A 12,255-nucleotide genomic window follows, 5' to 3' on the forward strand; every position below is an offset into this window, starting at 1 on the left:
GTGCAAAGCACACACACCGCACACGTGATTGAGGTCCGTGTAACGCGGGGCGGGGTGAGTGTGCACGTTAAGGGGGCTGCTCCCAGCCGCGGACACGGGGTTAGTGGTGTTTAAGGGTCCGGCGGGGCCCGGCGGCTGGTGAGTCCTGTTTAGTGGGGCGGCGCTCAGGCCTCTCAGGCAGGGTACCTGGAGCGGCTTAATTATCAGGCTGGATGTGGATCTGGCGCTGCGTCAGCACTTGGGAAAGCTCCCTCTGCAGCTGCAGGAACTTGGGGTTGTCGGGGATAACGTCAACAGATCTACAGAGAGTGTGCAGAGGTGAGCGCAGCGGCAGGGGGAGGACGAGACCCAGGAGCACAAGGGGCGACAGCTGAGAGGACGTGCTGGGCACACACAGGCAGAGAGAGGCCGCTGCCGCTCGGGGCTGTGGTGGGGAGGCTCTGCCGCGGGGCTCCTGCGGGCGGCGGTCGCGGCTTTCAGGGGCTCAGGCCACACCCCGCAGGCTCTTCGCGGCCTTCTCCGATTTGTCAGCCAACGCCCGGGGACCCTGCAGGCCAGGCGGCTGTGTGGCTGGCTCAGGGGCCCCAGGCTCAACAGCCAGAGGACAGCAATGCTCTGGGGGTGGAATAAAACCCACTGGGGGCCAGACCACGTTCCCCACAGGCAGGGAGGAAATCAGAAAGATGATGAGTCCAAAGTGGGCCCCATCTTTTAAAACCCTATGAGTGAAAGACTAAAACATTTGTCTCCTGGACAGATTCACAAACCAGAGCTGCTTCCTGCCTCTCCTTGTTCCCAAAGGAGATCTGTCCACAGTGGGGGATTACAGGAAACCACGGGCAGAGCGTTAGCCCCTGGACCCGCGTGGTGGTGTAGGGCCGCACACCGGCCTCCATCCCACCCCCTCCCTTCGGCAGTCCTGCTCCTGGATGGCCGGAGGGCCACTGGGAGTCATCCCTGGTCGAAGGTCACACGGCTCTGGCTGACAGAGGCTGCATGAGATCCCGGCCTCCCGACTCCAAGGCCCGTCTCGCTCCACAGCGGCCTCCACTACCCGCCCCCCCAAAGGGGCTCTGGCCTCCTACCCTGCCCACCATGACCTTGAGGACCCAGCGAGCCCCTGAGCCCCCTTTGGCCTTCACTGGGGCCGACGCTGAAGAACCGAGGGCACAAGACGTGTGGGGGAGGGGCAGCCAACAGCCCTGAGAGCACCCCAGGGTGGCGGGTCCCTCTCCGGAAAGCAGCAGGTCGGGGGGCTCTTTCTGTGGGACACTCTGCTGCCCTGGAAACCAGCCAACCAGAGGCCGGTGGTGTCATGCCCTCCTGCGTCTTAGGGTCTGATCTGGAGGTATCCTCAGGCCCAGGAGCCAAAGGGCCGGGCAGATTCTTTAGGTGGGACTCAGCCTGAGGGACCGAGAGGTGACTCCAGGGACAAGGGCACCGATGTTGTTAAGGTGAATGGGCCCCAGGAAACAGAAATGGTGCAAGTCTACTCTGATTCCCACATCTATCCTGAGTACACACTCTGTATGCCGGGCTCTATCCTTGCAAAACCTGCATTAACAACCCTATAAGGAGGATAGCCCTGGTTTACAAAGGAGGAAACAGAGGCCCAAGGCCATAGAGCTCTTAAGCAGTGGCCTAGGATTCAAATCCACATCTTTTTGGTTCCAAAGCCCGTGCTTTGGGGTACATTACCTTAGCCCATTAACGATGTCCTTTGTTTTTCCAAAGTAGATCTCGTTCAGCGTACTTCTGATTTTATTTTCCATGTCCTGGAAAAGGAGGCCGGTGAGACTGACGGGAACGCCCTCCCTCCTCCCGCCTGCGACCCTGCAGTCCCCGCTGTGACCGCAGGGTGGAGGCACGTGAGTGTGTGCCCTGAGCGCCTCCCCATCCTGGCGCCCAGGACGCCAGTACCAAGTCCCGGCGTCCCAGGCTGACCCTCACTGGGAGCTGGCCCACCCCACTCAACCACCCGCCAGCCCTCCCCCCAGCTCTGTGAACAACCCCGTGCAGCTGGAGAGCACCCCCTTCTTCCAGGTGGCGTGGGGAAGGGGGAGCTGAGGTGTAGCTCAAGTCCCCCTCCAGAGCCCACTGGTGTTCCCGGGATCTGCTTCCCGTCTGAGCTCAGGTCTCCGCTCGCACCCACTGGACGGGGGGAGACAGGACTTAGGGCCTCCCGAGCTGAGTCTTCAGGGTGCATGTGTTTGGGGGACAGTAGAGGGGGTGCCTCCGGAGCTGAGCCCTGCTTGCGTCCAAATCAGAAGGCTCAGGAAACACGAGGCCAGGGCAAAACATGAGAAATGCGCTGCTGGCTGCTGTGGAGCTGCGAGGGAGCAGCAAGGGAGGCCGGCAGCCGGGCTCCAGGGGCGAACGTCCCATGCGGTGGAGGCGAACCGCGGCAGCAGGAAGCCCACTCACCTCGACCAGGCGCCCGATGTTGGCTATGTGCGGGGAGCAGTCGCTCACGGTTTCATCCTTCTCCATCTGCAAAGAGACAGAATGTTCCTCTAGGTCAGAGAGCCGGGTGAGGGCCCAGGGCCTGTTCTCCCTGCTGGCAGGCCCGGGGCCGGCTGGCGGGGGTTGAAGGCCACTTTTCCAGTGAGGGAGCCCCAGCACAAAGCAACCCAAGTTTCAGGTCGCAGACAGTCCGGCCCGCAGAAGCCCCGAGGCCCCGCTTCCAGGGGAGAGTCTCGCTCTGCCCTTGTGGAGCACACCCCACCTCCACCTCCACAGCCCACAGCAGGGAGGGCGCAGGTGACCACCCCTGCCAGGCACAGGCTCAGCTTGGGGCCTGATGTCGCAGATGAGCCCCCAAAGTGCCGTGCCGCTGCCGTGCCTGTGTGGCAGCTACGGAGGCAGGGACCGGCAACCCGGGTGTCAGGAGACTCCGAGGCTCAGACAGATGGGGTGACCTGCCCAAGGTCACACAGGGAGTGACAGCAGAGCCTGGGTCAAAGCCATGCTTACTTCCAAGCCTACATTCCTTCTACTGTGTGAGGCTGCAGGGCCGGCCGAGTGACCGTGTGGAACTTGAACAAGAGAATCTCAATCCGCATCCCTGGTTACGACAGAGGGGGTTTAAGAGGAGGTGGGACCCAGCGAGCCAGTTCCGGCCCAGTGATCAGTACTCTGAGTATTAAAAGGAAAGGGGGCAGGGAGGGGAGAAGGCACTGATGACCCTGACACGAGCGCTGAGTCATGATGCACGTGCAGCTCTCCCCCAACTTCCACCCTATGTTTAAGGCTTACTTCCCTCACAAGATTATACATTCCTTAAGGGCAGATGTATGTACCTGTTTTACACTTCACAGGTGCCTAGCAGAGTGCTAAGTGCATAAACGCTGTTTAAACCGAGTGGAAGTGTAGCTACGGTCACCACTGTTAGTTATTTATTTATTTAGAAAGATGTATTTATTATTAATTCATTAATTTATTTTTGGCTGCATCGGGTCTCAGTTGCGGCATGGGGGCTCTTCGTTGCAGCATGCGGGCTTCTCTCTAGTTGTGGTGAGCAGGCTCCAGGGTGGGTGGGCTCTGTAGTTAGCGGCACGCAGGCTCTCTAGTTGAGGTGCGTGAGCTCAGTAGTTGCAGCGTGCGGGCTTAGTTGCCCCACGGCATGTGGGATCTTAGTTCCCTGACCGGGGATTGAACCCGCGTCCCCTGCATTGTAAAGCGGATTCTTTACCACTGGACCACCAGGGAAGTCCCTCACCACTGTTACTGAAATAAAATCTGGAAGCTGAGGCAGTCTGGGGGAGAATGGATACATGTATACGTATGGTTGACTCGCTTTGCTGTGCACCTGGAACTATCACAACGCTGTTCATCAGCTATACTCCAATATAAAATACAAAGTTTAAAAAAACACAAAAAAATCTGGAAGCTGAAATAGGCAACCAAGAAACAGCATGAGAAGACAGGAACTGGATCAGGAAGGCGAGAGCTCAAAGTGAATTCAGACCAGTGAAAACAGCAGGGCAAAGGTGGAAGGTTAACTACGTTCAGCACCGGAAGAACGGGGCAGATGCTTGGGGTGCGTCTGTTCGGAGGCTGAAGGCCTCTGCCCAGTCTCACCTGCTTTTACTTCTCTTACCCATTAGGGAGAGTGACTTCCAGGCTGGGAAAGGTAGAAAAGACCCAGTTAGGAGGGAGACAAAGCCGCAGATGGGAGGAGAGAACTAAGTCGCTTTAAATGATTAAGTTTCAGGGTCAGAAAAATCCGATTCTGTGACAGAGACATCCCTGAGAAGTTACGGCACACTTCAGAGGTGCCAGAACACTGGCGGAGGGCAGAGGCTGACCCCACTTCCGTAACAGAAGGAAGAGTGGAGTTGGAGATTAAACACTGGCTTGACACTGACCCAGACAACAGTTTCTGACGGGACCGTTAAAAAAAATCATCTGCTGGCGCACTTTCACATCAGATACTCCAGGAGCCAGCACGGGCTCGCTAGGAACACGATCTGCTGCGAGCCTCTCCAATTTCCTACTGAGATGGGGACGCTGGGCTGAAGAACAGAGGGCTCCTCTAAGATCACATCACTGTGGCAGGTTCCCATCCAAGATCCTGTGGCCGAGGCTGGACGACAGCCCGCTCATGTTCCCAGGGTGGCCTCCAGGGCATCTCGCACGATTCTCTACCTGGCCCTGGTCTACCTGTTTGTCCAGGACTTAAAGAAAGGCACAGCGCAGAGGGTTCATGGGATCCTATTGCCAGCATCAAGGGTGGAGGTGAGGAGACCCCGAGACACGGGTCAGCTGCAGAGCACAGCACTCCCTGGCGGCAGCGACCTCACTCCACCCGGTCCTCCTAAGAACCACTTTAAAGCCCAGGAAGCCAAAGCTTAAAGGTGTCAGGTGCTCTGCCCAGGTGACAGCCCCGCCTGACCCCGCAGCTCTGCTCCTCCAGCCCCAGCGCGCTGACTACCTTCACCAGGGCAAACGCAAACCACCTGCTTTGGCTCAAACACTAATCTCACCGAGAACAAAAGGAGGAACAAGCCCAGTGAAGAGACTTGTGGGTTTTAGGTGATTTCAAGCTTGACAAGAATGTGACGGGACCAAAAGGAAACTATATTACTGGAGCCCAGCTCAGGGGCGGCGCGCCCCCCATCACGCAACGAAGCTGCAGGGGCGAGGCTGCGTCACTTGCTGAGGGAGGGCCCCCCGTTCCGTCCCAGCCCAGCCACGTCCACAGGGCTGGATGCAGTCTGGGTTTTCAGAGAGTCGTGGGCGAACTGGAGTCCTTCTGCTTAAAAGGTCTGAACACCCTGACCCCAAGAAATGGGAAAGAATTTGGATATCTCAGGCCGGGAGGGGAAAGACTCGGGAGGTCCTGGCCATGCTCTGAGGGCCAGGCTGTCCAGCAGGGGCATGTCCGGCAATCCATGTCATTGCCAAGGGGTGACGGAGCTCTCTGTTATTATATCTGCATCTGCTCACAGAGCAATGAGCCCTGGGTCCCTGCAGGTGTCTGGGGAGAAATGGGGTGGCCATTTGTCAAGATGCTACAAGAGGGGGATCTGGAGTAGAGAGATGGTCTGGAACCCACAGCCTTGCAAGGCCCTTTCAAAGTCAGGAGACTAAGTCTGAGAGTGAAGACGCCTGGTTCTGGCAAGACCGTTTGGCTGAGGGCTGGCCAAACAGGAGAGACTGAGTGAGATGCTAAAACGATCGGCTGCTCTGCCCCCAACACGGGGCCCTGAGCCACCCCGGGCACTCTGGCCAGTGATCCTGGGGAGTCTCGCTCAGGGGTTGACACAAAACAGGAGGTGAGCGTGCCCACCAACTTCAACGTGAAGTCACACCCCACCGTCCCAGGTGGATGAGCACCCCACCCCGGGCAGCGCCGTGGCGTTTGTGGGACATGCTGGGCCCTGAGCAAAACCCTGCGGCCACGACGACTGGAGCGTGCGCACGTTGCACAGGCGCTGGGACCGCGCTCCGCCCTCAGCAAGGACGGCGCTCGCCTACCCATTCTTTTTTTTTGGTACGCGGGCCTCTCACTGTTGTGGCCTCTCCCGTCGCGGAGCACAGGCTCCGGACATGCAGGCTCAGCGGCCACGGCTCACGGGCCCAGCCGCTCCGCGGCATGTGGGATCTTCCCGGACCGGGGCACGAACCCGCGTCCCCTGCATCGGCAGGCGGACTCTCAACCACTGCGCCACCAGGGAAGCCCTGCCTACCCATTCTTAAAAGGCATTTTTGGACACCGACACGCTGGCACTGAGTGTCCTCTCCTTCCACGTGGAAGAGGTTTCTGTGCCCGGCCAGACGGCAGCTCAGGGCTGCTCTTCCGGGCAAGGAGAGGCCTGGGGGGGGGGGGGTCTGACCCAAATGAATTATGTCCTTCCACAAACTGGCCTCTCTGCCTCCCCAGTCCACGCAGACGGCAGACAACCAGGGAAGCAGTGAGGCTCTGAAGCTCCGTGACGGCCCCATTTTAAATGCGCACCAACCACGCAAAGTTGAGGCCAGAACTGGCGGCAAAGGGCTCAGGGCCATCAGGGAAGCAAAGTCACATCAGATACCCGACCTCTTGGGTATCATCTCTGCTTCAGAATCAAGAGCCATCCTCCAACAAAGGAAAAGGCTGGAAATGCTGGGCGCTCAAAGATAAAAGAGGTCTGGGCATGGGGGCCAGGGCGGGTGAGCCTCCCCCAGGAGCAGACCGACTACCAGGGAGGACACAAGGGGCCACGAAGCTTGAGGCAGGGAATCTGAGCCCAAGGCAAACGCCCAGCAGGGCCAGGGGAAGGGAAGGAAGAGGGTGGGCCGGGGTTGGGGCAGAGGCCCGGCACACAGACATGCCTCCACGGCCCCCCTGCCCGCACCCTGCCGACTCCCTTCACACCTGGTCAGGGTCAGCTCGCTGGCAAAGCTGGTCTGCCAAAAGTAGAACTATTTTTGCACCGCAGGTATTATTACATCCTTATACAGGGGATGCCAGAGGAGAACATTTTCATGTGCTGTGGTCGCACAGATGTTCCACAAGGTGGTTCCAACAGAGTCTGGAGTCAGAGCGCAGCCCGCCTGTCCCCATCAAGCACCTCCGCTCCTCTCCGTGGCCCGGCGACGTGGAGGACACGGGTGAGTGTGTAGAGAGCAGGTCATTTTCCTCAAAAGGGAAAACGTGAGCAGAGCCCGGAGGGTGGGGACCTGCAGGAAGCCAGCCCCGTCTAACGGCTGCTGCTCTGGAGCCCTGGGGGGCGAGGGCCTTCCTTGCCTCTGCCCTGCACCGGAGAACCTAATACGTGCACCAGGCCCAGAATGGCGCCTGCTGAACGGCAGCTCCGCTCCCGGGACTCTCCCCGGCCTGGCTCCTCCTAGTAACTGGGCTGGGCTCCGGGTCAGAGCGCAGCTGTGAGGCCAGGATGTAACACGCTGTCAAGCCAGAAGACAGTGGTCAGACAGCCTCTCAAGGAAGGTTTGGTTTGCCCAGTTTAGGAAAAATTTAACTGAGCCTAAAACTGTATACATTCTAGAAGATGGAAAAGTCTCTGCTTGCGTGACAGGTGGTAGTAGCAGTTAACAGCTATTATTTATTGGGCATAACCCGTGTGTCAAAATGTTTTTTTATTTCTGCTCTACAACCATCTTTCCAAATGGGCATTATTAAGCTCGATGGTGAAAGTGCTGAATTTCAGAGAAGGGAAGTGGTTCGTCCAGGTCGCACAGCTGGAAAGAGACTGGGCTAGGATCTGAACCAAGGTCTGGAGGATTCCAAAATCTGTTTTCTTCCAGGAGACTGCTCCATTTTCTCAACTTCACCCACGTTCTTTACCGGAAAACTCAAGAACAAACCGCAGTCCAGGGCTCAGAAATTCCGAGCAGTTTCATCCCTGCCTCACCCGCCTGCCTTCCCCCAACCCTTCCCTTTTTTGGATGTCTGCTCTGTTCCTTGTTCCTCGCCTGCCCGACCTTCCTAGCGGGGGATGGGCACAGGGAGGCAGCCTCACACCAGCTCTCTCTCTCGAACAGGCTGGGTCATTCCGCCCCAGGTCGCCAGACATACACCAAAGCATCCCTAGAAGCCATGCCACTCAAGCCTCTCCACCCCTGAACCCAGGAACCTCAGGGAACAAGGGAGCACCTGGAGCTGGGCCTCCCTGGGTAAGAAAGTCCTCCCTGAGCCACCCCGAGTTGGCCCGGACCCCTCTGTTCCCCACATCTGGAGGGAAGGCCATGGGCTCTTCCCCCTGCAACATGCCGCCTTGCCTGACTGCCAAGCGCGAGTCAAAGAGAATTTCCCTGCATTAACACGCGGGCAGGTGCCTCAGCTGGAGTCTCACTGCTCGAAGATACATCACAGGGAGCCCGGTGCTGAGCCAGGGGGAGAGCTCGCCTTCCGAGTGTCCGCCCTCACATCCCAGCTCCACAGGACATTCCACCTCTGCTTCTAAATATTTAGTCGGAAAAAAATGTCAAATGAACATCTGCAGCGCCCGGCCCCAGACTGGAAACCTTGGATCTCCTTCCCGAGATTCGCAGTCTTGTCTCTTTCCCACGCCTCCAGCTGTCACACAGAAGTGACCTCTCAGTGCAACTTCCTTTTCAGCGCGTTGGTACTTGGCCTGCGGAAAGCAGCCTTCCCACCGGGGCCCAGGTGGCAGCTGCCGCCCTCCTGCCCTCAAGGATTGGCCGTGATGAGCCTCTGCGAAGACGGCACTCACCTTGCCTCCCACAGCTGCAGGGATCTGCCAAAACACTTTCTCTGCTTGCTTTCCAGGGACGTCCCGAAGAGACGTCTTTTGGCGGGGGGGGGGGGGGGGGGGGGGGGCGGGGGGGGGTGTGGGTGGACAAAAGGCCGGAGTGGAGGAGATGGGTGAGGGCGCCTTGGTCTGAGCCCCTGGGGCATCTCCACAGCCCAGGTCACAATGAGGTGTGAAATGTAGCTCCAGTACATTTACCAAGAGCGGTAAGAAAGTCAGTGAGAGGGGCTTCCCTGGTGGTGCAGTGGTTAAGAATCCGCCTGCCAATGCAGGGGACACGGGCTCGATCCCTGGTCCAGGAAGATCCCACATGCTGCGGAGCAATGAAGCCCATGTGCCACAACTACTGAGCCTGCGCTCTAGAGCCTGCGAGCCACAGCTACTGAAGCCCGCGTGCCTAGAGCCCGTGCTCCGCAACAAGAGAAGCCACCGCAATGAGAAGCCCGCGCACCGCAACGAAGAGTAGTCCCACTCGCCGCACCTAGAGAAAGCCCGCGTGCAGCAACGAAGACCCAACACAGCCAAAAATAAAATTAAAAAAAAAAAAAAAAGGCGGTGAGGGGGCCTTGAGAGAGGAGAAGATGGAGGCAAAGCCTCAGGGAAAGGGACTCCTGGAGGGAAATTCCGCCAAGCCCAAGCCATGGCCCTTCCCAGGACAGGCACAGGAAGCAGGAAAGTGGGGGAGCCCTGGGCATCGTGCCAGGGAGGGGTGGCCCCGGCCTGTGCAGCTGCGGGGTGGCCAGTATGAGCTGGATGGAAACGGGAGAGCTAGGAGCCCTCGGCCTGGCTGGGCGCTCCTGACCGCTGGCTAGGATGGCTGCCAGGGTCGGGGCCTGGCACTGTGGGCCTGGTGAGATGGCCCCTTCCCTCCTGACACACGTGGGAAGGTGTGAGTGTGCAAGTGAGTGTGGAGCTGCCATTACGCCTGGGTCACAGCAAGTACCGCTTACTGGAGGAACTCGAGCGAGGAAGACCCACCTGAGCCCAGCACTCACACCCTGGGGTCACCCCAAGACGTCTCCAACCCGTCCCTCCTCTACTCCTCCTGCCTCTGCCCTTCCTCGTTATTTCCTGCCTTGAGGCTCCTTCACTGACCACCCGGCCACGGGCTGGTCACTGCAGCCACCGCTGGGGCCATCCTTTGAAGTCACAAATCTGATCAGATCAGTTGACTACTTAAAAAATCTTAAAACCCTCAGCACTACCTCTGGTGGTGAAGGCGTCTCATGTGGTCACTTGGGTTCCGGCAAGAGGCACCCAAAATGTGGCGCTGCTGAGCACACTCCAGGGAGGCCTGGCGCCTCCACTGGACTCTGTGGTTCTGGCCCCACTCGCCACAGGGCCTGTTCCTGGGGCCACTGGCCCACTGCTGCTGCCCACGCTGCTCGAGGGGCTGCCAAGGGAATGCTCCTGGGCGCCCGCAGGGCAGCGTCCTGACTGCTCAACGCATTTCTGTGCAAACGCTTACTGAGCATCTCTTAAATGCCAGGCCTACAGATACGGGACAGATTAAGACCAAAAAAATGCAGTGTGGCAGAATGCAGCTTTCTTTTCTTCCAGGCAGACAAATCTGGGTTCACATCCCAGCTCTGCCTGCTACTTAGGTAAGTCACCACAGCAAATTACTTAATAGCCTGAACCTCAGTTTGCTCACCTGCTAAATGGGAGCGATCACTATGCTGTTGACAACCCAATCAACAGAGACAGCCCACATTACCACACGTGTTCACTCTGGATCGCTGATCTGCTAAGCTTTCCTGGAACCCCTTCGCCTCCCATCCAAGAGAACCAGAGATGTTTTCCCAAGGCTCATCTGGGACAAACAGCTAAACCCGCAACCCTCATTCCCCCTGTATGCGCAGAAGCTACACATCATTAACTTAGATTTGCCACCCTCATTGCTTCCCTGCCCCTCCTTTTGCAGTTACTTACTTTGGAAACCAGCCCCAGATTTAATGCACCTCAGATGAGTTATGCGACCGGCCACGAGGATGATGACAGAAGCATCAATTTCCTCATGAAAGCCCAAGAGCACAGGCGATCCCAACAGGCCCGCGGCCCGCGCGCTGCGCTGAGGACGGCCGCTCCACAGGCCCGCGTTTGGCTTGGCAGCGGGCGCTGCTCACAGCAAGCCCAGACCCTGGCCGTGGGCTGGCAGCTCTGATCTAAACTCTTAGGAAGGCTGAGGATTAAATATTTGTCCAGGTCACTGTAAACCGGGTGGAATTATAAACAGTTCGGAGCGGTAAGTGATGCAGGAAACAGTTTCCGGATACGGGTTTAGGACTTTCCACCACTCCCCAGGTGGCAGGGTGTTGGGGAGGACGGCTGCGAGGGAGCCAGCTGCCTGGGGTCCGGCGGCCCCTCCCTGGTCAGTGGTTCCTGGAAGACGAGGGCCCATTTCCATGCAAAAGGATGGTCTCTGCCCAGTGAGCACTAGCCTCTGGGACGGTGTGGGGACAGCTCTGCCCAGAGGCCAGAGAAGGGGACCCCCGAGATCCCCTGCGGCTCCAGGCCCCGTGACACGGCAGAGGTGGTGCAGGTTCTGCACGGAGAGTGTGAGGCTCTGACACGCGGCCCAGGCACCTGCCTTGCACTTCTACTGTTCAAGTGCACGGAGATGCTTCTGTGACTGCACTTAAAAGAGCTACTAAAAAATTAATGGTTATGAAAAGCGTAATTATTATCTTACTGAAAAAGCCATTTTGATATTAAAAGGAACCCTCATGCAGTCAGGCACTCCCAGGATGAGGATGGCAACGGTCACCTCTGCCAAGGAAGGCTCCCTCCTGAGGCCCTTCTGAGGATGCTGCACTGCAGCCAGCACCGGCTTCTCTGAGGCCAAGTCTCACAGGAGACTCAGGCCAAGCCGCCTGTCTGTGCTTCCTCTTCCTGTCACACGAAGACACCACTGCCCTGCACCAGCACAGGGTTAAGGCCTTCCCTTGGGGTGGGGCTGTTAAAAGTCCTAAACAGGACTCTTAAACGAGGGGCTTCAACCTGCTCAGAAGCTTCAAGCAGCACGTGAAGCAGAAGTGAAGACAAGTCTGCTCCAGGGGAGGCGGCACCTTCCAGTCCAAGCTCCCAGCTCACCTCACACACCTGGAAGGGACACCTTGAAGATGGGCTGCTCATGACACCTAAGCCAAAGATGGGCAAGAGAAAGGCACACAGCAGCTGTGATACTGTGATTTATAAGAAATACACAGTTTGGTCATTCGGATGACCAAAATACATTTCTCACGTACATCTGCTCTTTATCCATGGTTCCGGGCTCACAGCTCCCAAACCCTTGGAATTTCCTGGGCGATAAGAGCAATGGGAGCATCTTTTGTTATATTTGGTCTCTTGTCCTCAGTTCCTGAAATCAATCGCTTCAGGGCCATAAAGGTGAAATGGGTGCCTTGTCACTCATAACAAGCCCCTTTCCACCACAACTGGGTTTACGTTAATGAGGTGACTTTTGGAAAGTACCTAAGCATGGGGGCTGGTTGCCAGGGGAACCAACCATAAATAGAGGGGTGGAACTTTTAGTCCT

At 57.8% G+C, this 12,255-nt stretch overlaps 1 protein-coding gene across 3 annotated transcripts in view; it reads right to left on the reverse strand.

Moving 5' to 3' along the window:
* Positions 1-12,255, reverse strand: part of CAPZB (capping actin protein of muscle Z-line subunit beta) — a 136,565-nt gene that overhangs the window by 3,475 nt on the left and 120,835 nt on the right. For 2 of the 3 annotated variants that reach the window (XM_060015397.1, XM_060015391.1), the window contains exons 7-9: positions 2,425-2,490; positions 1,699-1,775; positions 187-299 (exon numbers count right to left, since the gene is read on the reverse strand). In XM_060015397.1, coding sequence (XP_059871380.1) covers positions 197-299; positions 1,699-1,775; positions 2,425-2,490 — 246 coding nt within the window. In that variant the 3' untranslated portion in view covers positions 187-196. The remainder of the gene's footprint in view (positions 1-186; positions 300-1,698; positions 1,776-2,424; positions 2,491-12,255) is intronic. The other variant, XM_060015393.1, reaches the window with a different exon arrangement.

This window comes from Delphinus delphis, chromosome 1, assembly GCF_949987515.2.
Source record: "Delphinus delphis chromosome 1, mDelDel1.2, whole genome shotgun sequence".
Classification (NCBI taxonomy): domain Eukaryota; kingdom Metazoa; phylum Chordata; class Mammalia; order Artiodactyla; family Delphinidae; genus Delphinus; species Delphinus delphis.